At 46.2% G+C, this 26,250-nt stretch overlaps 1 protein-coding gene across 1 annotated transcript; it reads right to left on the bottom strand.

Moving 5' to 3' along the window:
* Positions 1–5,211: 5,211 nt before the first annotated feature.
* Positions 5,212–25,963, bottom strand: Emp1 (epithelial membrane protein 1). The gene is made up of 5 exons (XM_052175143.1): positions 25,606–25,963; positions 11,379–11,489; positions 8,947–9,043; positions 8,704–8,844; positions 5,212–7,442 (listed from the first exon to the last, which is right to left on the bottom strand). Exons 2-5 carry the CDS (start codon positions 11,454–11,456, stop codon positions 7,276–7,278), a joined length of 483 nt encoding a protein of 160 aa, XP_052031103.1. The 5' UTR covers positions 11,457–11,489; positions 25,606–25,963; the 3' UTR covers positions 5,212–7,275.
* Positions 25,964–26,250: the final 287 nt, after the last annotated feature.

The raw sequence follows: 26,250 nt of genomic DNA, 5'->3' as shown, positions 1-26,250 counted from the left end.
AACTCTCAGACTTAATGTCGCAATAACTAGTTATCTCAAGACCTATTGCAAAATGCTCAAAACAGGTACAATTTGACTCACCTTAAAAACTGTAAAGGTAAGAGCTGAAAGTGGTTGATTCATATATCCCAACACTCAGGAGGTGGAGGTATGAGGATCAGGAGTCCAGCCTCAGCTATGTAGGGAGTTGGAAGCCATCATCCTGGGCTATATGAGATACTGTCTCAGAAAAGTGTGTGTGTGTGTGTGTGTGTGTGTGTGTGTGTGTGTGTGTGTGTGTGTTTTAGAAGACAAAAACTAAAAATATCAAGATTTCAGAATGCTCAAAGCCCATAAATTATAATGCTGAGGAGTTGATGTCATTCAAATGTGCTGAAATAAATCTGAATTTAGGAGATCCATGTGCTAATACAAAGGAGGCAGCTAAGACGTGCCAGCCCCATGATGCCCAGATTACACCATCAAACAGATAAAGAGGGGAGATACCGCAAGTGAGGCAGGGTTGCTCTGAGTGCCATGGTCTTCCATATTTAATGGAACACTAACCACTGCTTCCTTGCTATAATCAAGCCAGACTTTCTGACAAGAGACCCACGTTCACTCTCTACCCTCCCTCCACCAGACACAGTCAGCTTTTCCAAGACACAAGGGCTTGGAAAAGCAACAGAACAGTCTGGTATTTTAAACTAAATCCTATCCCACTGAAAATGCATTGCATTTCCAGAGTAAATTACCAAAATCATTTCAGCCCAGACAGTAAGTGAAAAAAAATTTTTTTCTAGGAGAGTTTTGAGACACATTCTTGTTTATGTAAGCCTTACTGGCCTGAATCTCAACTGCATAGACCAGGCTGTCAAACCTGTGGCCCCTGCCTCTTCTCACCTAGTGTTGGGACTACAGGCACTATCTTAGTCAGGGTTTCTATTTCTGTTCATGACAAACGTCATGAACAAGAAGAAAGTTGGGGAGGAAAGGGTTTATTCAGCCTACATTTCCACACTGCTGTTCATCACTAAAGGAAGTCAGGACTGGAACTCAAGCAGGCCAGGAAGCAGGAGTTGATGCAGAGGCCACGGGGGGATGTTACTTACTGACTTGATTCCCCTGGTTTGCTCAGCTTGCTTTCTTATAGAACACAAGACTATAGAACCAGACCAGGGATGGCACCACCCACAAGTGGCCCTCTCCCCTTGATCACTAATTGAGAAAATGCCCCACAGCTGTATCTCATGGAGGTACTTCCCCAACTGAAGCTCCTTTCTCTGTGATAGATAACTCCAGCCTGTGTCAAGTTGACACACAAAACCAGCCGGTGCAGGCATGCACACAACTCCTGGCTAGTATCAACCTATTAAGTCATTAAGAATTCAACAGTCCATATTTCCTCACCATCTGCTTTGTCGAAGTTAGCTCTTAATTACAGTCATGTCTCTCATCTGCCCCTTGGACAGTCATTCTTGAACAGCAGGTCACTTTGTAGGTTCTAATAGGTACAAGTCACTGAAAGACTGTTGAACCCTGAAGAACACTGCGCACCTGTAACCCCAATACTCAAAAGACTACTGACTGCATGCTTAGGCTAGTCTGGACTACATAGGAAGGTCCTGTCTCAAAGCAACAAAACGATGCTTAGCTCATTGGTGCTGAGGATGGAGAGGACCATGAAGAAGGATTGAGACCCGAGAAGTCCTCCTACCTTCCCCAAGGTCACAGTGCCCCACACCCTCTAGCCCCCTTCCCCAAATCTCTAGCCTTCTTTCACTCTCTGGATGAGCTCTATCCCCAGTCTATACTGGAAGCTAGAGGGAGAAAGAGATACACATCTGTTTCTTTTTCTATGTCCCCAGCAGGTGTGTACGGCACCTGTGCCTAGCAGTTTACCAACACATCTCTTAACAGTCACATGTCTGACCCACATCTGGGCCTCTCTATGCCTGTTAAAGAAATAATGCCAGGTAGAGAACCTTCCCATGGGCTCCATGCCACCACCTGCTGTGTGCTGTGAGGTGTCTTCTCCTCACAATTGCCAACTGATCTAACAAGTCACACTACTAACAAAAAGTTCCAATGAGCCTCCTTCCTTCTACCCTACCCCCCACCACTGCCCACGTTCCCTCTGTGCCCCAGAACAGGGATATTTCAAATTCACTGCAAGATTCCCGAGAGACATTTGTCTGCCTGTTGGTATGTTATGGCTTTTCCTTAGCAGACACAGAAAACTGCTTCTTGTTGGAATACGGAGTCTTGCACTAGCATGATTTAAACTCCCACAGGCCTTCTTTCAAAGGCTCCTGAGAAGTTGTCCTCTGTGCCTAAAGTCAGAGGGGTTTTACAAAGGGACAATCAGGAGTTAGTCCAAAGCAGAGTGACAGAGTTATCTATTAACCACGTGGCACCTGGTTTTATCACCCCAATGATTGACTACCCTGTGCATATGGGCCTCGTTCTTGAATGACAAGGGAGATCTCAGTGACTCACCTTTCTCCACACTCCTCACTTGGACCAAGGTCACCTGCATATTTACTTAATTGCTTCAGTTCAATTCTAACCAAGACATTTAATTGCTCAAATATTTACTAATCACCTTTATATGTGGAAATCTGACAACTTCCTGCCCTTTCTCGAAATGTAATCTCATTTTGCAAGATAACTCTCATTTCTTGCCATCTTGCTTCTGTACAGAACTAAATGTCATCTGAAAGCATGGAAACATCTGGTGTTTAAGCTTTCTTTAAATTATTTCTAAAACAGAAAGTTAGTCCACCTTGGCCTTGACAAGAAGACACCCCAGTGATGTCTAATTGTGTCAACTTGGCTGGGCCAAAGCATCCAACCATGTAACCAAACATTATTTGGAATGTTTCTAGGAATGCATTGTGGGATGAGAATGACTTTTAAATGGATAAGGTTTAAGCCAAGCAGATTGCTATCCAAGGTGTGGGTGGGCCCCATCTGATCAACTGAACAACTGAAGAGAACCAGGTCTTCAGAGAAAATTCTATAGGAAATCACTCTGGGGTGTGAGTTGCTGTATGGGATCTTGCATGAGTTTCTCCCTTGACAGCCCTCCTGCAGCCTTTCCAAATACACCCCGATTAACTACCTAGATTCTTGGAATGGAAGATTGCATCTTTGCAGTTAAAGACATGTTGGGTGGGTCTGGGTGTTCATTGGTGACTAAAGACCTTTGGGGAAGGGAGGGGCAGTCAGAAGAGCCAACCAATGAGCTGTACGTAGTATGTGTCTCAACCAATGAGCTCTACGTAGTGTGTGTCTCAACCAATGAGCTCTACGTAGTGTGTGTCTCAACCAATGAGCTGTATGTAGTGTGTGTCTCAACCAATGAGCTCTACGTAGTGTGTGTCTCAACCAATGAGCTCTACGTAGTGTGTGTCTCAACCAATGAGCTCTACGTAGTGTGTCTCAACCAATGAGCTCTACGTAGTGTGTGTCTCAACCAATGAGCTGTACGTAGTGTGTGTCTCAACCAATGAGCTCTACGTAGTGTGTGTCTCAACCAATGAGCTGTACGTAGCATGATAGGAATTCTCCAGGAGATCTAAGTGAGGGAAATGAAGCTCTTATGAAGATGTTCTAGAACAGTGATTCTCAGCCTTCCTAATGCTCTGACCCTTCAGTACAGTTCCTCATGTTGTGGTGACCCTCAACCATAAAATTATTGTGTTGCTACTTCATAACTGTAATTTTACAACTGTTATGAATCATAATGTAAATATCTGATATTCAGGATATCTGATATGTGACCCTATGAAAGAGTCATCCAACACACACACACACACACATACAGACACACACACACAGAGTCACAACCCACAGGTTGAGAACAAATATCCTAGAAACAGCCTAAGGCATCTTATGGGCAGCCAGGGGTGATGGGGCACACCTCTAATTCTACCACTCAGAAGAGGCAGAGCTCAGAGGATTCTAAGTTTGAAGCTAGTCAGGGCTATACAACAAGACTCAAAAAACAAGACCAAAAAAAAAAAATAGATATCACATGGGCCTCTGAGAAGGCACCACAACATTCCATGCAACTTGATCTGCTGCTTTGAAATACATTAAAATCACATGTGTGTGTGTGTGTGTGTGTGTGTGTGTGTGTTATGTATATAATGTGTGTGTGGGTGCACTCATATATCTATGTACGTGTGGAAAACAGAGTCTGAGCCAGGGCCTCTCACTAAACCTGGAGCCATTTTGGGCGGGGCTCGCTGACCAATGACCTCTGTCTCTATGCCCCACTACTGGAGCTAGAGACACACATTAGTGCACCTTTTTAATACGGGTTCTAGGACTCCAAACTCAGGTCCTCATCCTTGTGCAGGGAACACGTTACCCACTGGGCCACTGCAGAGCCAACTCTTAGCCTTTCATGCCCAGGGTCATTTTCAGGTTTGATGATGTTTTTCTCAATACTCATCTATTTTATGGTGTGAGTATTTGACCAGAAGAAAGCATTGGATCCCCTGGAAGTCAAGTTACAGATGACTGTGAGCCTTCACTTAGGTGTTGAGAACTGAACTTGAGTCCTCTGCAAGGAACAGCGAGTGCTTTTAACCACTGAGCCATCCCTTCAGCCCCTTGTAGTATATTTTTAGGGTGTGTGTGTGTGTGTGTGTGTGTGTAGGGTTTTTTTATAGTACAAGACCATAAAGGACCAGAAGGCAATCAATAAACCATATTTGTCATACTAGTGTTGATATGATTAGATACATAATGCCCACCTGTTCTCACCATCAATGACAGCTCTGACAGCTCACACAAAGGAATTAATATTGCCTTCATTGAGCCCAAGCAGAGATACCCCAGTTAACAGAGGGAGGCTTCTACAGAAGTCCGTTATCCCAGCCCTTTGTGCATCACTGTGAACTGAGAAGACACATTAAAGGGGCTGGCTACTTCAACCAAACTTTCTAAGTGTCTCATTTCTTAATGTCATAAGCCATTCTTATTTAAGATGACAACAACCCCTGTCTAATCTATTATCTTACGAAATTCCATTTTTGCCTAAGAGGTCTAATTAAAGCAAGGCAAAGCTACATTTAAAAACATTCAGCTGCCTGAAATAATTATTAGAGAAATCCTTAAGGTTTTACCAGAAAGTAGCTTAATGTCACAAATAAATGTCAAGTTCACCAAATCAAACCAGCAGGTAAATTAATGAGGAGGAAAAAATATCACCATTCTCTATATTATTTCATATTTCTTTTAAAAAAGAAAACAATCACACAGTGTAGGGAATCAGAATTTGTTTTTATATCCCTAGAGTTATAAACATTTGTATCAAAATATTTACAATTATAGTATATGAAATATCCTATTAATGAAGAAGCCAAATACAGTACTAGAATAACCCACCAATGCAATGCAAATTACGTGAGACGTAAATGTCACAGAAAAAAAGTAAAAGACAAGGGAATGCACAATTCACTCCAGTCATAATTCAACTTTTTAACAAAATGTGACTATCTTTTTCTGGCTATAGCTATCTGTTGATATAGATAGCTATACAAATGTATGGTGTAGCTAGAACAAATGTACGGTGACCAAATTATAATTTAAGAATTTATTATAGCTTTTCTGGCCAATATCTCTAACATCAGCCCAGCAATTTAGTAACCTACCTTGCACATTCCCTTAAACATAATATACTAAAGAAATATACTTAGTAATGGTCCCTTTACATAAATACCAGCAACTATAGCATAAAAACTCCCTCCCAAAAGAAATGTATATAAGAAATGGATAAGAATATTCCCAGGAAAAGAAATGTAGAAAAGATATCTCAGACTCTTTCTGGGGTGATCTTCTAAGGGCAACGAACTATTTCTAAAAAGAAAGCCCTTTAAGATATCATACTACCTCTTAAGTCTTATACAGCAATACCCCTGCAGCCCCAACAACTTAGATACCATCTGTCTGCATACCCTAAGAGTTTCTCCTGTTTTAAAAAAGAAGCTGTCTGCCCATCACCAGGACTTGATTCCTCTCACAATATTACATTTTTTTCCCTGAGAGCAGGGACTCTTGTCCTAACATAAATGAGATATGGTATGCTTAGTACTCTGTAACCAGATAGCACCTTCACCTGCACCCCCAGAACTTGTCCTTTAGTTTAAGTTGGTATATATTTTAATTGTCTTACAGAATTGCCATCTTTAGCTGGAAAATAGTGTGTTGAAAGCTGTTGAGAGGAGAGCACTTCCGCCCAGGTCAAAGCTACAGTGACCACTGAACTTAGATGTTATGTCTGGTCCCCAGAGTTATGCTGGTCATCATTGGACTTCCTCAAATACTCCTAGTTCAGAGGAAGCTTAACAGTATTGTATGACAAAAGGGACACATGCATCTCTCTCCTGTTAAATATACAAGATACAGTGGGTGCATTGGGGGGAATCCTAAAAACCCACAACCTTCCTAGAGCACTGTGGTGGGCATGCGCTTTGACCCTACGTTTTGTGAGGCATATTCATCTTTGGCTCTAGAGAATCTAGAAAAACTCCAGAAAAGCTGCCTTGGCTTTAAGTGAGGGTCTAGCAGAGTCCACAGCAGGAGGCCTCTGTGACTGAGCTGCACTGCCTATCCCCACCTGTCTCCCACATCCTCTGGGGCAAAAACTTCTATTTCTTGGCTAAACCAATTCCATCAGCCTGACCTTATAAACCATCTCTCGTTTACACTTTTGTTGGAAAGGCCACCAAATATGGACCTTGGCTTCCTGGCCAAAGCTCCCACTACAGGCACTTGGGATCTGGATTTGAGGTTTGGTTTTAGGTCACAAGGACAAGGTGGCTCCCAGGCTTGGCCTCAGCATAGAGGCATTATCTGCTCTTGCTAGGACGTGGACCACCATCAGAACTTGTTGATATGGATGTGGAAGACCTCAGGGTGTGACCCAGTAGTCAACCTCAAGAGTGGTGCCAGTGATACGGCAGCGGGCGAGGCCCCAAGCTTATGTAATTGAGGATAGATGGGGTCACAGTTGGTGGCTAGAGGAGGACTCTCTGGCGGCCTCAAGGAAGCATTAGCGTAGTAGCCAACAACTTTCTTCCAAGGATGGACGCTTGGCAGTAGAGAATCCCATCCCTAGATATGGTTAGGGTTTGGGCCTCTCCCAGTCTTCCTTCCCCCCCCTCCCCTCCCCCTCCCCCTCTTGGTTATTCCTACACATGACGTCTGCTTCCCTCCCAGATTAAGTTGCTTCCTCCTCCCTGCCCCACCCCCACCCCCAGATGCCCATGAGCTTTATTCAGTTTATTTCTTCCTCAGGACCATGTAGAGTATGCCGATGATGAAGCTGAAGCAGAAGCAAATCCAGGTCAGGATGAAACAATAGCCTTGGTGGCTGCTCAAGGGAAAGTTCACTTCGCTGTGGGCGTAATGATTAGTGTAGATAGACACTCCAACCAGGATGCACAGCCCTGCAACAAAGGGACAGCTGTCACGATTGGCATTGAAGTGGGGATTTTGTTTTTATGATTCCATATTCCTGGACAGCAATGGGAAAGTGAATTCTAGTCGTGTGCCCCTAAAAGGTCACTCTATTTGTTTGCCCAGATTCATGCTTGATGGTACATTGGTGAATGAGACACTCATTCTGGGCTCTCATATCTGTACAAATTTGTGTGTAATTTAGAATTAAGTATGGGGCTGGAGAGATGGCTCAGTGGATAAGAGCACTGACTACTCTTCCAAAGGTCCTGAGTTCAATTCCCAGAAACCACATGGTGGCTCACAACCATCTGTAATGGGATCTGATGCCCTCTTGTGGTGTGTCTGAAGACAGCAACAGTGTACTAACCACATACATAAAATAAATAAATCAGGAGGAGGAGGACAAGGAGGACAAGGGGGGGAGAAGGAGGGGAGGGGAGAAGGAGGGGGAGGGAGAGAAGGAAAAGAGAAGGAGATGGAGGAGGAGGAGAAGAAGGAAGAGGAGAAGGAAGAGGAGGAGAAGGAGGAGGAGGAGAAGGAGGAGGAGGAGAAGGAGAAGGAGAAGGAGAAGGAGAAGGAGAAGGAGAAGGAGAAGGAGAAGGAGAAGGAGAAGGAGAAGGAGAAGGAGAAGGAGAAGGAGAAGGAGAAGGAGAAGGAGAAGGAGAAGGAGAAGGAGAAGAAGAAGAAGAAGAAGAAGAAGAAGAAGAAGAAGAAGAAGAAGAAGAAGAAGAAGAAGAAGAATAATAATTATAATTATGGGGCATCCTGCTGTCCCATCTGGGACTCCATATATCTAAGTATGGTGTCATGAGAGCAGAATGGCCTTTTACCAAACTGGGTGCTTCCGCAAAGAATGGAGAAGATGGTGCACTGCAGTGATTGTACACAGCATAGCAATGGCTGCATCCTTCTGGGGATTTCTGCCCTCTGTATAGAGGGGCTCCTGATGGCACCCAAGCATGTGGGGTTTGCTGATCTAAACAGCGATAGCAGGCCATCAACAGATAACTAGAGGAGAGAACAGCCTAAGGCAGCTTCACACAGCCATGCGCTAATCTGAGGCAGTGGCTGCAGCAAGGATGTAAGGACTAGCAATGCTTTCCCTGGGCCGGGGGGGGGGGGGAGCTGTGTATGTAGCTCAGTAGAAGGGTATTTGTTTAGCATCTCAAGACCCTGTGTTCGGTCTGGAGCAGTGTCAGGAGAAAGATGTTCTTCTGTAAAATAGACTCTGCCGCCTTGGATACTCACAGCACACCAGCATGGAGGACCCTGAGAAGAAGAACCGGTTTCCCTTCTCCATGGTGAAGAGCTGGAACACGAAGACCACAAGGGAGATCACAGAGAAGATGATGGAGAGGATCATGAAAGCTTGCACCGCCTTGATAGCGCCTGTGGAGATGGGCAGCACCAGGAGCATTAGACAAGCTGAGAGTCTGGACACCTTCCTGACCACACCCATGGTGGCCTAGGCATCAATGTCTGCACGCATACCTTCATCGCCATAGTTCAGAGAGCCATCACAGTTGCCATTGGTGCAGTTCTTCCAAAGCCCTACGGAAAAATCTCCATAATCTGCAACCATCCAGACCTGAAACCAAAAGATGGAGTTGATCAAGAATGACCTCTGCTTTCAGAAAAGCATGTCATCGTGTGTCAGGACCAAATCTTAACCAGGATGCCCTATGCAGCTGCAAATACTGCTAAACCTTTTGTCTCTGTGGAAACTAGGTTCCCAAGTACACAAAGGTTCCTAAGAGAGAATTGTGACCCAAAAGAGATATCACCTTCCTCTCTGGACTTCACTATTCACACACATACACACACACACACACACACACACACACACACACGGAAATATACTTTGAGTATGCACAATACACTTTAAAAGACTCACATGTAAGTGCCTAGATAATAAGGAAAAACAAGTCAACTCTTTCCTGGTAGCACCTCTCTGTGATTCCAGCACCCTGTAAATAGCTCAGGAGACTCAGGAATCAAGGCTTCCACTCAGATAGTAAGTTTGAGACCAATGTAGGCTGCAGGAGACTCTGTCTCAAAACACAAAAACAAAAATGTCTAGAGATGTTAAAATGGCTTAGCAATTAAGAACATTTATAGCTCTTGCAAGAGGACTGGAGTTCAGGTCCCAGCACACGCACTATGAGGCTCACAACCACCTGTGACTTCAGCTTCAGGGACTCCGACATCTTCTTCCCTGGCACTCATATGCACATACCTACACACACACACACACACACACACACACACACACATACACACACACTTTTAAAAAATAAATCTTTAAGAACAAAAAAATAAGGGAAAACATCCAACTGGAGACAACAAAGAAACAGAGGAGGGCTACTGGGAGACAGGAATGAGCCTGGGGCCCACAGGCAACTTTCATCTACACAGAAGGAGCAGCTGTAGACTGTCAGGACATGCAAAGTCGGTCCAAGTCAAAATGCTGCATCAAGGGCTTCAAGGCAAGGGTGGCTAAAAGCACAAGAGTAGCCAAACTGTGTATCCCCGGTTTCTCCATGGCACTAGCATCCCTTCTTGCCTGGACCAAGAAAAACAATTTCCCTCTAGAATAGAAATTAATCCTGTCTACGCATGCACAAGCCACGCTGAGACAGGAAGCCCAGGCTTAATCGCCTGATCTCCCAGCCCCATGTCACCCAGCTGATATGGGGTGGATAGGAAGCAGGTGGTAGCTCTTGATACAATTTGAAATTTACCACGTTGTTATCCTGTGAGGCATAGGAGTCGGCTTACAGAACGGGCAAATTACAAACCTACAGGAGGCAGGATGGGCAGGGGCTGTGTCCTAGCTCATGATACTTAAACTAGCCTAGCTTGCACTTACACCCTGATGTTTGCAAAGCCCTTCTGTCTGGACTTTAAATCTTACACACCCTTGCCAACCAGCCATAGAACACGCCTTTAATACCAGCACTGAGGGAGCCTGAGGCAGGCAGATCTAGGTTTTTGGTTGAGACAGGGTTTCTCTATGTAGTTTTCTGAATATACCGAAACTTGCTTCATAGTCCAGGGTGACCTTAACTCACTGCCTCCCAAGTGGTACTAAAGTTGCGAACCAACACACCCAGAAAAATGTGTAGCTCGGGCTGGCCTCAAACTCATGGCCCTCTTGCCCCTGCCTTCTTCATGCAACTCCTACCATCACAATGGGCTAGCTGCCTTCACTTCTAAATCCAAGAAGCTGGCTCAATTTGTCCAAGACAATACAGACAAATTGGGTGCTACAAATGACCACTAGGGGTCAGAGTAGCCCGGATTCTGAGAGCAAAAACTAGTGATCTCTGTTGGAGATCCGTTTATTTATGTTATTTGATTCACCAGGCACCAAGTTAATCCTACCAAATTCCATTTCACACACCGATTTCCACACAAAACTTGAATTTGTCAGCCTCATAACCACGGCAGTTTTCTTATTCTCTGATGTCTATCTACCCTCTAATCAGGAATCTCTGTGGTCTAGCGCATAAACAGATTAACCCGTGCACAGGGAGAGTCTGTCCCACGAAGGCTTCGTTGCCAGCTCTCCTGCGTGGATTGCACTTCTACTTTCTCTTGCTTCCATTCCTTCTCTGGAGGAGACACGCCCATCTTCCAAACTTCAGTCTCTACCTCAGTCTCTACCTCCCGTGGAGAGGATCCTTTTAGAAGCTGAAGAAGCTACCTCCCAACACCCCTAGAAGAATCACTCGTCTTTTATACTTTGGTTATTTCTTCCCTTGATCTATGAGTATGTGCTTGGTTTCTTTCCCCTCACAGCTAATCAAGAAGTTCTCTACGCTGTGATTTAATACTCTCACCTCCCGGTTCTTCTTAACCTTATTCCAAAGCTCCTCCCTAGGGTGAGTGAGGGGTGGGAGTGGGAGGTACATGGGACTCACGTTGGCAATGGTGGAGACAAACAGCATAATGGCGGTGGCGATGTGCACCACGAAGAGACCAGCCAGTAGCACCAACATCTTGGCTTTTTAATGACTCCCGAGTAGAGAATTCTGAAAACAAAAGACAGGAGAGAAAGCTTACTCTCACAGTCAGCAAGACACATCCTGCCTTCTCATTTCGTGGGCTCTCTGTTGACACAAGAAAGTGTGACAATTTTTAGAATCCAAAATTACATCAAAATCTTCAAAAACTTGGTTAATATACATACCTAAGTGCCCACTCATCTGTGTAGAGACAAGTACTTCCGTTTTGTCCCCACATGTTTATAGAGTCATCTCTTTAATATAATGAATATTCTATGAACATAAGGAGCACAATTAAGGACTATAATATTCATTATATTAAGAAGAGCATGACATGCTTTATAGCAGCTGCTAATGTTTTGTTTGTGACTGACAGGCCAAAATTGTAGGGCTTTGAGTTTTGGAGGATTTTCATCACCTCCAGAAGTCTGCAGCCGCATGCATGCATGATTTCCGTTCACATAAGGAAAGCGTCCATGCGCCAGCAAAATGCTCACCCGGCAAATTGAAGAGAAACTATGAGTTCTGCAGCACACACCACTACTACTCAATGGCCATAGAGCAAACTGGCTACTAATTTGATCCCGGATGAGAAGTAAAATGGGAGAACTACAACTTCTGTTATTACAACGCTCTTTGGCATCCAGTAGTATGACAACCTAATTACTGGGTAATGGTCCGATCGCTTACTGATTTAGCATTCCAGACGAATATCTGCAGCACCTGAGCCTTTGGCCCTGCGTGCCTCTTGGTGGGGATGCTGTCATGGGTCTAGGGCGATGTTAGATTTCCTGCAGTTCAACATGACAGCTCTGGGGCTACAGAATCGTAAAGCTTGAGATAACACCAGATGTGCTTTTTGCTGGTGTGTGGTGTTTATGCAACTCCAGTCACTCAGGACCCATCCCCGAAGACAAACAGATGCATACATCACCCTTTGGAAGAGTAGGAACTAATATAAATTAACAACGTGCGTGGATAAACAAAAGTTCTCAGCCATAATTTCAACAGAGACCACTAATCGTAAAATCTAGAAGCTGAAGGAAGCGTGAGAGGACACACACTGGGGAAGCCATGCAGACCCTCTGTGTCACACCCAGCCTGTGACAGATGCAGAGCCAGCCCAGAGAGACATCAAAAGGAAAGGACTTGGGGGTGGGGGGCTGTTCACCCTCTAGGCAGGGAGTGTGTGAGGATGCACCGACCATAGACCTCTCTCCACCTGATTTAATTGATGCTCTGTCTGTGCCTAAGCCACTTTCAAGCTGCACTAGGTATTTATTAGAACACCGATACTATCATTATTCTGACATTCCGGGTGTCTTTTATCTCCTCTCACTTTCTCAGTAGCTACTCAAAACCAAACGTGATCTGCTGCACGCACGCCTGGGTTCTTGGCTCCTTGCAGACACTGGTTTCTACTCTCCAAAAAAAACCCCTCCTCTTCCCCTCTGGCTGCTTCTCTCCAATGGTGAGGCAGGCGGAGAATGTTCCCAATTTAACTGTGGATGGCAAAACCAACATCATTTTCCCCGCTGCCTCTGGGGAGAGCCTGGAGCTCTCCTACCTGTACCCCCACCCCTCCACCCCCGCCACCAGCATTCAGGTTTAGGGCCTCTTTTCCGGAGTTCTCACCTGCCTCCGGAACATCCCACTTGGCTTTCATGTGTGGAGAAAAGGATTTGTTTTATTGCTTTGTTTTTTTGAGTTAGAAGTTGACTTAGAATTATTCCAAGGGCTTTGATCTCTGCCTCCGTTTCCTCATGTGTGAAGAGGGGTAATGATATCAACTATACCCAGAGGCATGAGGGTTCAACTGGATGATGTGAGTAAAAAATGCCTTCTGCAGCCTGGTACAGTACCCTGTGTGTTACGTGGTACTAATAACAGGGTTGCCATGACTGTTGTTATTGTTACTGTTTTTCTTCTGTGAAACAGACTAGTGTTACCAACCTGATCCAGTTACTCGGTCACATGCCGGCCCACATTAAGGTGAAGAAATAAGACATTTGCAGGGTAGTTCACCAGGCTACAGCCTCTTTAGTCCTCAGAAGTTGTCATTTTTGTCTAGTCCTCGCTCCTCGAGTAGGGAGGATGTGAAGAACACGTCCTCCAGAGTCACCAGAGACTTGGTTTTCCTCAGCCCTGGCTTAGCCCAACCAGAACAAAGTTGGCTCACGAAAGAAAATGGCAAGAATCACACAATGGGCACTTTCGCCCAGCCCTCCTTGACCCTTTAATGACGCTCAGGTTAATTTTGTTTATAATCCACAGATTTCCTCCTAATTGTGAGAAGCAGCTGGGGAGCCAAGAATGGGGTCTAATCCACCAAGCGAGGCCTCTCTAAATGAGTTGCCTGACAGGCGGGTGAATTCGGGAGACCTTCTGTCTCCTCGGTTGCCCGGGACCCTATCCAGCAGAGCCCCTCTTATTTCCTCCTGCTGACAGCCTCATCCAGGGTCCCTCATTATGTCTGGAAACCATGGACTCCACCGGCCACTCCATCTCTCCTCCTACCTCAGCTCAGGCCCACCTAGTTCTTGTCCCCTGCCTGCTGTCACCCGAAGAGCAGGTGAGGAGACTCAAACTAAAAAGTGACCCTTTGATGTGAGGTGGGAGGGAGCAGGGGGTGCAGGGTACTGTGTCTTTTCCCTAAAGCAAGGAACAAAATCTCTCAGATCACTGGGCATTCTTAAGGAACAAGGCCGACCGTTCCCCTGCCTCTGGGCACTGTGTGCAGCCGCTGCGAAGGCTTTTTGTCAGGTTTACCAGTGTCAGCTTAGAGGGGCTTCCATTATTTTTAACACCCCTCTTTCAAAATACTTGGAAACTCAATGGATCACTTTATGAAGTGTTCTGTGTTGGATCACCCTTAGTTACCCAGCTTCTGTATTAGAGAGCCTACCCCTTAGTTTAGGAGTGCTGTTTTCAACCTGGGGGTTGTGACCCCCTTGGGGGTCGAATGATACTTTCATGGGGGTTGCATATGAGATACTTATACTATAGTTAGTAACAGTAGCAAGATTACAGCTATGAAGTAGCAACAAAAGTAATTTTATGGTCAAAGGGTCCCATCCTTAGGAAGGCTGGGAACTATGGGGTTAGGAGGGCCAACTCTCAAGGTATTTTCAGAAAACCACCAGTGGCGGCTGATGGGTGGGTATCTGAGAAACTACTAAACAGCAACTGAGAATGAGTATAAGTCTGAGCTCCTCACACTTCCGCCCACCACGGTCTCCTGTAGCTCATCCTTTGACTTATTCCTTGCCCAAGGAATAAGACCATTTCTGGCCTCAGACTCAGAGCGGACCTCACTGGTATAGCGCTTGCCTATCCTGTTCAAAGCCCTGGGATCTGTCCTCAGCACCACCACAAAAACAAAACCAGCCCGAGCATTTAGGCAATTTTGAAAGTATGGGCTGTTACGGCTTGTATCTCATGGAAACCGTAATGGAATTCTCCCTCCTATTTCTCCAAAAGGCTGCAGTTGGCACTCTTCAGTGGAGAGTCTCAAGGGGTGGAACAAACCTGGAAGCAGAGAACACAGCACCACAACTCTGACTGCTCCAGTGCACTACCTCCCTCCCTTCTTGCTGCATGGACAGACTCAAAGTGTGTCATCTGCTGTTGGGGACTCTCATACACGGGGACATGGCTTGTGGTGCGTTTATGCTCCCCAGTGCGAGCCATCATGCCTGGTCAATCCACAATGTTTGGAAAGCTTGGGAAGCGCTCTGGCTTCTATGCAGATGACAAGAACACTTCCCTTGTGTCCTCTCCCTGTAAGCACAGCAGGTGCCCCATCTGCCCTGTGTGATTGGCAGGGGTATGCACAGGGTCTAGGGAAACAGAGAAACAACCAAATGGCACGGATGGGCCACACCAGAAGGAAGCAACAATTAGGAAAGACAGGGGTCAAATACTCCCAGCCAAGTACAGCTGGAAATCACCATGTAGCCCACACAGGCCTCTAACTTGTGGGAATTCTCCTGCCTCCTTAGTGCTGAGCGAGCATCTTGAGTGTGTAGAGCTGAACAATTCAGTGAGCCTGGGTGACACTCTTGCAAATGAGACTGTCTCTATGGATAGTGGATAGCAAGACCATACAAAATGCTTCCTAGTGCTATGTCTGTGGATTTGGCCGGCTGAAGTTAGTTTAGACAGTTCTGGAATGGGGATGAGGGGTACTTAAGATAGGCCATTACTGGGAAGAGTAGACAATTAATGGCTCAACTGCCATTTCTGCCTCTCCCTGGTTTCCTGCCTGAAGCATCACAGTCACCTGGGAGTCTCTACCTGTATTATCTTGCGCTGAGTCCCTATCCTGCCCACATTGTCAGGACCCTAGCCTGGATGCTGATGGCCAACGCCTACCATGACACTCTCTCTAACCTTCCCTTCACCATGCTTTCTCTGTAGTGCTATTGGATTATCTGACCATGTCCTTCCTCAGCCTACAACCCTCATCCCCCCACCACAACTGAGACAAGCACCGGTCTCCAGGAATTGAGACTCCAGACAGCTGCCCATGGAATCCTGGGAATCTGACTTCCAAAAATGAAAGCTGCTTTTATGACCTTCCCCTAGTAACTACCTATGGATTTTTTTCTCACCCAGCTCAAATTCTGCCTCCCTCTTTCAGTAGGGCTGAAGTTGGTTCTTTTTTCCCTCCTGTTATGTTACAGCCCTTACACAGTCCTAATAAAGGCCCTCCTGTCTGATGACAAAGTTCTTTATGGACATGTTTGGCTCCCCCGCCCTGAGGAGTCTGAGTTCCTAAGGGCAGACTCTATGACAGGCACCAGATAAACCTCATTAATGAGCAAATAAATGAACTAAAGAGGGCAATATCTCTCTTGCTATGGAAAAACAATAGCAGGGCAGCTAAAGGACACAGAGCACCTCCTTCTTCTTCTGTTCATTTTTTTCATCTTTATTTGACATGTATAGATGTTTTGCCTACATGTATGTCTGTGTAGCACGAGATGGTATGGTACTCATGGAGGCCAGAAAAATGGTGCCAGGTCCCCTTGAGCTGAGATTACAAACATTTATGGACTGCCAGCGATGTGGATGGTGGACACTGAACTGGAGTCCCCCGGAAGAGCATCCAGTGCTCTTAATCACCGAGCCATCTCTACAGAGCTTCCTCTTTTCTTTTAAGGTAGCATATTTTAGAATTAGCTTGAAGAGCAGCAAACGAGTTAGAAGGAAGAGGGAGAGGAAAGGAAAGACACAGAAAGAGACAAGGGAAGCAAAGGGGAATGAAAAGGGAGAAGACATGAGAAAAGAAAAAGATGAAATGGGAAGGAAACGAGGAGAAAAGGGGAAGAATCAGAAAATGTCCTTCAGAACTCCCTACCAAGGCCCTATTAGAAAAGTCCTGCCAACAGGACATACGGCCCACAGAATTTGAGTATAATTCAGTTGATAAGAATGAGTGCTTGCAATTCCAAGTATAGTGGTGCACATCTTTAATCCCAGCATTTGGGAGTCAGAGGTGGGCAAAGCTCTGTGAGTTCAAGGTCAGCCTGGTCTACTATACCAGGGTTCCACGATAGCCAGACCTACATAGTGAGACACTGTCTCAAAAACAGACAAACAGAAAGTGAAAAGAGCACTTCCTGAGATGCAGCGGGAAAGAGGAAAGGCCAAGTCTCTCCGACCTTTGAAGTGGGTCTGAGGCTACCAGAGTTTCCCAAGGACACTGTAGAGTGGCACGGAAGTCTGTCTACCTTCCATCAACAGCGCCCTTGTTGTGCTTGGGGTTCGAATGTGTTTGCATTCCCACTGAGGATCATTTTAGTTGGCAAAATAGATGCCCGTGGGACAAAAGGCAAATAAGAAAAAGGAAATTCTGCCCTTGGGGAGAGTCATGGGGGATGTATCTGGAGGAGGGGAGGCTGGGACTGAAGGCAAGCTGGTGGGCGGGGCATTGGATGAGCTTCCCTGGCCGTTGTCATTGCTGGTCATGCCCTGTGTACTTTTCCATCCTCAACATTGTTTTCAGGTACAGATGGAAAGGGAGACGTGCATCTCTGTATGGGAAACGGGGTGAGGGGGATCCTAAAGGATCCTAAAGGATCAAGTCTTCCTGATTCTGCATATGGGATGCTCGACTTGAAAAGAAAACACTGCGGGTCGCCCTTTGGTCTGTATAGCTCACACCAGGGCTGATGCTTCAAGTACCGGTGGATTCAGTGCCAGTTAACAGTTGATCAGGGGTCTGAATGGTTCAGGCAAATGGCTATTTCTCTGTGATCCTGGGGCAAAGGGGCTACAAAGGTGGCTTGTTATAAATGGGGCAGTCTCTTTGGGGCTAATTCTGCCTGTATGACCTACCACACGTGGTTAGAATACAGAGCCACAGAGTTAGCTTGAAGAGCAGCAAAGGAGTTGAAGGAAGAGGGAGAAGAAAGGAAAGACACAGAAAGACACAAAGAAAAGGAAGGAAAGGGGAAAGAAAAGGGGAAAGACGTGAGAAAAGAAAAGATGAAAGGGGAAGGAAACAAGGAGGAAAGGGGGAAGAATCAGAAAAAAAGAAAAGAGGGAGAATGGAGGAAGAGAGAGGAGGAAGAGAGAGAGGGAGGGAAGGAGGGAGGGAGGGAGGGAGGGAGGGAGGGAGGGAGGCCAAATTAGAAAGGTGAGGCTGAGTCCCACAAACATTCTGTCTGGCTAATGGCCAGAGTTGAAAGATTTTGCAAAACCTGTCTGCTTGGGGAAATCTAGGGAAGCAGAATCCCAAGTGACAAAGAACAGACTTGAGTTGGAATTTCTCAAGAACCTCACAGGCTTAGTGAGCACTGGAGGGTCCCCACCAACACAAAGCAAGCCATATGCTATAGGTCATACTTATTCATTAGTGTAACAAAAGAAGGCTCAGGCAAGGTGGCCTCGAGGCTTCTCTGCAGCTCAAGAGCCAGCCGTGGACTGTGCAAAAGCAAGCAAATAGCATGAATATTGTTTTCGCAGATGCATCCAGAGACGCCCCACCCTCGTCTCTTGTTTCCGCTTGTTCTCCATTATGTCCACAGAGTGGGTGGATCTGGACAACATCTGCAGAGGCTGAAGACAGACCTAGGCTGTGAGGCCTGATTCAGCCCACGCCCTCCGACTGCAGCTGGCCAGTGTCAGGGAGGATGTCTCCTGGGTGAGGAGGAAGCTTCTGCGGCCTTCTCTTCCTGACAAAGGAGAAGCACTCTTGGGGCCAGATTGTCTTCCAGGGAGACATTGCCAAGATAATAACTAGGGTTTGGTAAGAAAAATCAAGGTGTGGCTGGGCGCTAGAGGCTCCTGGGTGCATCTGACAGCAGATGGCAGTAACATGCTTCACCCAGCAAAGGTTGAAAGAGGTGGAGGACTGTGCAGAGCAGGGGCACCCAAGTATGCTGGGCGGGCGCTGGCTCCGTGCAGTTTCAGAGAAGGCAGCTGCTTTGTTTTGAGAGGTATTGGGATCTTTCAGTCATGCCCTTTGACCAAGATCTCTGCCTCCCAGCTAACAGAGAAGGAAGCCACTATCTTGAATCTCCACTCCAGCTCTGGTTTTCTGTCTTCTCTCTGAGGTGTGTGTGTGTGTGTGTGTGTGTGTGTGTGTGTGTGTGTCTGTATATATTAGTGTGTGTGCATGTCTGTATGTGGGTGGGTATATATGAGTGTGTGTGTATGTGTGAGTGTATCTGTATGTGGGTGTGTGTATATGTTTGTATGTATGTAAGTATATGTGTGTATGCATGTAAGTATATGTGTGCATGTGTGTAAGTATGTGTGCATGTGTGTAAGTATATGTGTGCATGTTTGTATATGTATGCATGTTTGTGTATGTGTATGAGTATATGTGGATGTGTGTGAGTGTGTATGTATGTGTGTGAGTGGGTGTGCATGTGTATATGTATGTAAGTATATGTGTGCATGCGTGTAAGTATATGTGTGCATGCGTGTAAGTATATGTGTGCATGTTTGTATATGTGTGCATGTTTGTGTATGTGAGTATGTGTGTGTATGTGAGTGTGTATATGAATGTGAGTGTGTGAGTGTATATGTGTGTGAGTATGTATGAGTGTGTGTGAGTATGTATGAGTGTGTGTGAGTATATGTGAGCATGTGTGTATGTGTGTGTGAGTCTGTGTGTGAGTTTGTGTTCATGTCTGTATGTGGGTGGGTGTATATGAATGTGTATGTATGTGTGCGAGTGTGTGTATATATGAGTGTATGTGTATGTGTGTGTGTTTGTGTATATGTTAGTGTATATGAGTGTGTGTGTGAATGTGTGTGCATGTGTGTATGTGTATGAGTGTATTTGTATGTGTGAGTGAATGTGTTCATGTCTGTATGTGGGTGGGTGTATGTGAGTGTGTGTGTATGTGAGTGTGTGTGTGAGTGTGTGTGTGTGTGTGCATGTGTATAGCATCCAGAAGACAACCCTGGCGCCACTCATTCTCAGCTGTCCTCCAGCTTGTTTTTTGTTGCTGTTGTGTTTATAAGATAGGGTCTTAGTGGCTTGGACCTCAAGTTTCAGCTTTGTGCCTGGCCTCAGGGATCCTCCTGTCTTCCCTTCCCCATAGAAGAGATTACAAATCCAGCCGCACCCAATTATTCACGTGGGCTTTGAGAATCAAACTCAAGTCCTCTTGTCTGCACAGTGAACTCTTTACCCACTGAGCTATCTCCCCAGTCCCTCCTTCGATATTCTGAGACAGAATCACTCCCTAGTCCCTGCTAGCCTTGAACTCGCAGCAATCCTCCTGCTTCAACCCTCCCCAGTAGGCATGTGGCACCACACCCAGCTGAGGGTTTGACAGTTACTGGTGGTTCTGTCCCTCCCATGACTTCATTTGATCAGTGCTGAAGAGTCCCTCAAAATCGTCCCAGCGGTCTACACAAAGGCCATGGCTTTTTCCTGCCACACTGCTTTCTATGGTCTAGCCAGGACAGACAGCTGGCCCTGTCAGTCCTCTCTACCAGCCCCGAGGCTGGTTTCCACACTCAGCACTGGAAGATTCCCCTCCCTACAGGAAGCTCCTGGTCCCAGCCCCACACCACACAGCTTTGCCAGCCCTCTGTGAGTGTTCCTGCACAAGCAAAATTCACCGCTGCAGTTTAGCAAAGCTCTCTCCCCTTCCTTCTCTCAGACCCCACGAAAAGAACTTAGGCTTCTGAAAGCAGGAGTCTAAGGTCTAGGTCTTGACTAGGCTTTCCATGTGAAAGGAGAAGCACGGAACTCTAATGTAAACCCAATGTCCCCAAACATGCAACAACCATGCCACAACTAAGGAGAGAAAAAGACTTTCATGGAGGTCAAAAAACCAGAATTTTGATCCAAGGCCCATCCTGGGACAGTGAGGCTGGTCAGTCATGTCTCCCTTGATGCTTCACTTTCTTCTCTACTTAGCTCTCTCTAGGCCTTTCTGTTTGCTCCATCTCCCAAACACCCAGTTTCTGCTCATTCTCTCTCTCTCTCTCACTCCCCTCCAGTTCCCCAACCTTCCCTTTCCTCCCAGTAAGCCCTCCTTTTGCTCTCATCCACACCTGCGCCTGCTCTCCCTCCTCCAGAGGAGGGGAGTGTCTTACCCAGGACCAGCTCAGTTTCTGAGCTCAACTATGCTCCTTGTGAATTGATGTGTACACAGACTCCTGCAGAAACGGCACCCTTTGTTTGATAAGCCAAACATCTTCCTTCTTTCCAAGCCTGGGTAATATCCAGGGCTTTTTCAGATAAGTTCTTTAATACTGTGCCCAAGGAATCTTGGATCAGGTAGGACAACAGAAGCCACCTCCTCAACCTCGACCCGTCCAGTTCTTATAATTGAATGCAGAACCACAAATATGTTAGGCAAGACACTGCCAGTGGGCTGCATCTCTAGCCCCTGGTTTGATTATACTAACTTTGATGGATAATGTTAGCCATTAGCATGGACTGAAGGGACTTCTGAAAACCAAAGTGGTAAGGTCCTAGATTTTTCAGAGCCTTGAGTGCCTTGGTGGCCAAGTTGTCTCTTCTTCCTTTCTTAGTGACTTGCTTCTGCTCACAGGGAAGACTCAGGCACGGCCAGAGCCTGATCTTGCTACTCAGTCATCTCGCATCCTCCCTACAATTATCAACACGATTCCAACATGTGCCAACAGTGCTGTGTTGTAACTGCCTGTTTGAAAGAAGACTCCATGAAAGAGACTGGGGAAAGTCGGAGTCAGTCCAGCCGCAAAAGACCAAGAGTCCTGGCTGTGAAAATACTCTTTCTGAACAGGGAAGAAAACACTGATACCCCCCCAACACACACACACACACACACACACACACACACACACCAATATTTTGCTTAAACAGGAGGGAGGATCAGAAGCAGCAATGATCATGTTTGTATTTTTCTTTTTCTCCTTTGTCGTCAGGGAACCCACCAGTCAAATTGAGGGTAGTGTTTCACAAGTTAGGGGACCAGGGACTAAAGTGTTCCAGAGTCTTCTTGGGGACTCATGTTTGGAAAATGAGTATTAGAAAGCCAAGGAGACCCCCAACTAGACCCAATGCGCAATCTTTGGTTCTGGAAAAACAAGGACAATCAGAAATTCAGAGTTACCTGAGATTATTCCTAAAACAATCCAGAAAATTCTAGTTCAGTGATAATCAAGAAGGTTGCTGGCTATTAGCTGTGTTTCAGGGGTCAGGTTGATTTAACTGTGTCCAGTAGATAGCAAGATTGAATGTGTCACCTTATGTGCATCTAAGAGTTCTACAGTCCTCTGAGAGTGTATGTTATGTAGCTATGTATACACATACATAGTGAGTTACAGAAGTGACCAAAGCCATGTGCTTAGAAAATGAAAGAGCTCAGAATCATTCATATAGGAACACATGGTTTGACTAGGCAGATAATCTTAATATTTCAGAATTACTCTTTCTGCCTTCCACGCGCACCAGCAGTGGTGGTACACACCCATAACCTGAGCATTCGGGCAAGAAGGGTGGAGAAAGTTCTAGGATCCAGCCTGCCAATCATGGAGAAACCCTGTCTCACAACACAAAACAGCCAAGCCTAGTGCCATATGACTTTAATACCAGAACCCAGGAAGCAGAAGCAGGTAGATCTTATTGAGTTCAAAGCCAGGCCAGTCTACATAGTAAGTTCCAGACAGCCAGGGCTACACAGTGTGGTTCTGTATTTGAATAATAAAGAAAAGAATAAAGCAAGACAGTATGGGTAAAGCCAGCCCATGGAGCCATATTGATTACGAGTTAAATAAGAATAAAATGTTAGAGGAACAGGAAATGGGGCAATGAGTGAGGGGCAGCAGCAGCTGAACAGAATTGAAAAGTGCCCCACCCCTGCCCCCAGGGTCATTTCAGGCCTGCAAAACAAGAACTTTCAGAGAAGCCATTTTTGCTGAATTTCAGAAACTCTGTCTGGTATGATTTGCTGTCTAGAAAGAAGGACGGGTGTGAGAGAACATTCTGAGGCACGTACACTCTGCATGTCCCCGCCCTGCTATCTTGAGGAGCTGTGCACCATGGGACAACCATCTGTTCATAATGATGCAAAAGTTGGATTTCTCCATATGGGAAGATAATTATATTACCTTCACCAGTTTTGTTTGTTTGTTTGTTTGTTTTTGTCGCTGTTTTGTTTTTGAGACAGTTTCACTGGTTGGCCTTTAGCAATCTCCTGTCTCAGCTCCCTGAGTCCTGGGATTACAGGTATGAACTACCACACCCAACATCAAAATTTGAGATTCTATAAAAGCAATGAAGAAGAAAAAGGAAGGAACCCTTGGCCACATCCCAGGTGGAGAACCCTCAGGTTGTGTGGAGGCTACGGAAAATCCGTTTCGCCTTCACAGAGATGTGTGTGGCTTCCTGTTCCTCACTCTGGTCCCAAAGCTGCCCCTGAAACAGCCAGGAGGCCCCGCATTCCCGACAGCTTCCATGGACTTCCCAGACTTCCTCTGGGCTGGAGACCGACCTAATCTTGTTTCCAGAGGAAAGCAAAGACTGGTGAGAAAGCCAGCCAACCTTTCTCAAGGTCTGGGGACAGACATCTGTCCTTTGGCAGAGGGCTGCCCTTACTGCTGGCCCATAGCCATGGTCTTGGGACATGATCGTCTCCGGCTGGACCTTGCTGGCCTTCTGCCAACTCCCAGGACAGTTTAGTATGCGGGAACAATGTAAAATCTGGGGGATCTCTGACAGGGATGCCAGACCGGATGTCCAGCAGCCCCGGACAGGGTTCTGCCTCCACCCCATTCTGCGGTCTCTGGATGAAGCTGGAGCCGCCTGAGGACGGGGGTGGGGTGGGGTGGGGTGGGTGGGGGTGTGCGGGGAGGGGGCGGGGGAGTGGGGGGGGAGCAGGAGGGTTGGGACAGGGTGGTAATGGCTTCTTTTTCCAGGACAACCCAAGACTTTGAGCTAAAGAAACACAGCAGAAAAGCTCACACATAGCCCAGGGGCTCTCCCACTACATGGAGACAAAAAGTCAGAGCAGTGGGGTTTTTTTAAATTGTCCTCCAACTCCATGGAGAACACGGGGCACACGAAGCAATATATTGTCATTTATGGAGGAACAGTGGAGTTTGAGACAGCTCCACCGGCCATGCAGCTGGTGGCTGTTTACCCCTCCCTCCAGTGTGCCCTTTTTGCTGACTTGTTTAAGGCTGCCTGGTTTGATCAGAATGACCCACAATCGCACGCATGATTTTCACAGGAAACTGTGGCTGTGGACCTAAGGAAGACGACCGCTTCCCCAGTTTACACCCGTGCAATCTGGAAGTGATAAACACTGGACGCAAAAGTAGTTGTTCCCCCAAATCTTGAGAAGCGGTCCTGGCGCTTTCTCATAGCCCCCTCCTTAGGGCAAAGGGTTAGCTTTGCAGAGAGAGATTTTTGATGGATCAATGGACACCCACCCACTGATTACTTTTAAATTTTCTCTTCCAACCAGAGAGCTGCATTTCTAAAGAAAAAGGTGCCTCACTTCACCAGGCAAGCTGAATCCTGTCACTCTCCTCTAGCTTGTTTACGAGAGGGGAAAAAAAAAACCACATCTGTGTTGAAATGAACCACACCTCCCCTCCACAGACGTTCAACCAAAACGCTAAGCTAATAAAAACAAAAGCAAACACAGCCGTGTGCCTTTGTTCTTTTTGCCTTTAGCACGTGGGTTTGTAGTTATACAATATTTTGGACAAAAGCAATAGGATAAATATTCCCATATGACTGCTGCCACACTAGAAAAGTCCATGTCCACTTAGAAAAAAAAATTTTTAATGGATTCTGAAAGATCTTTTTTTTTTCCTAAGTTGGCTCCAAAATGCAGAGGCCTGGGGTGGAAGTGCAAAGCCACTCAACTGCTTTACAGGAATCCCTGAAGGCCCCAGCCCCACCCTCTCCCCCTGCCTTCTTCCCCCACCTCCACATCTGGCCAAGGATTCCGGAACCCACACCATTCCACCAAATCAACCCCTCCCAAGTTTTATTTGAAACACCCTTTGCCTCTGTTTCCCTAACGGTTTTTCTTTAAACAAACCAATCCTGTCTTCCCTTCCTGTGAGAAGGGGGTGGAGGAAAACAAGAGAAAAAAAGAAATACTTAGACAGGCATCAACAGACAAGAGGGGGACAGACAGTAAATACAATCACAAAAATAAACTGAAACCCAGATATTTATCCACCATCACCTTAGCAATAATAAACAACCCACAAGGCAAAGCAACCTTTCTTTTCAGAGTCTGCCTTTAACCTGCACAGAGCAAAGAAAGACTGAGTGTCTTCCTAAGATACCGTCCTTCTGGATTTCAGCTGAAAGTAATGTATTTGAATGAAAACGGAAGATTTGCAAACATCTTTCCAGCCTGTTGCTCTGTCATTTCAAAGTTGCATAGAGTTCCTTCCATAAAGAATATTCCACTCAGGTTTGTTCCAAAGTCCCTTCCCTTTCCACCTCCTTGGAGCAAAGATCCACATACCAGCAAGAGAACATGATCACAGCTGATGTCCCAGATTCCTCCACTACCTTAAGCTAAAAGTTTCAAGGACTCCATTCTTTGCGAGTCACAGAGGGAGAGCAGGGAAAAGAAGAGAGGGGAAGGCTTCAAGGAGTCTAACAGGGGGAAAAAAGAGCCAGGTCTGCAGAGTTTCCCCAGCATGGGAACAATCTTACCTGGAGTATCCAGTGACAGAGGCAGGGGCCCTGAGTGCTGCTGGAACTGGCTGCTGGTCTGGTCCTCTCCTCAGGAGGTTTGCAAGCAGTGAGGGGAGGGACCTGACTCCCGAGGTTATAAGTTTCCTGGGCTGGTGTGCTGGGGTGTGTGATGGGCGGTTTCTTTTCCCCGTGTTTTAAAGGAGTTTCTATGAATCAGTCTGGATTTAAAAAAAAAAAAAAAGTTGGTGAGCTACGCCCTGCTATGTTGGCAGCCGGTCAGATGTGGCTGGGAGTGAGCCATCGATTCAAAGAAGCCTGTTGTAGCTCCCTCTGACTCAGACACAGACCACAGTGGAAAAAGGAGTGACACTGCTTCAAATGAGTAAGAGGACTCACACAAATAGATCTGTTTACCGAAGCCCAGCTCTACTACCCAGAAGGAGCCTCGGTTGCCAAGGACATAAGGCAAAACACAGGTTAGGGTCAGGAGGAGGAGAGAGCGGGGTAGATACAGTTCCATGCTAATTAAAGTCCCGGCTAATCATCGAGCTGGATTCCCCCGTTCTTCCTCCCCCCCACACATGTCAGCAGCTGCTCATCACCAGGAATTGTCAGACTCATTTCTCGTTGACTTCCCTGCCTGACCCTTGTGCCCGGGACCTG

This window comes from Apodemus sylvaticus, chromosome 2 (assembly GCF_947179515.1).
Source record: "Apodemus sylvaticus chromosome 2, mApoSyl1.1, whole genome shotgun sequence".
In the NCBI taxonomy this organism is placed as follows: domain Eukaryota; kingdom Metazoa; phylum Chordata; class Mammalia; order Rodentia; family Muridae; genus Apodemus; species Apodemus sylvaticus.
This window is presented reverse-complemented; position numbering and strand designations above follow the sequence as displayed.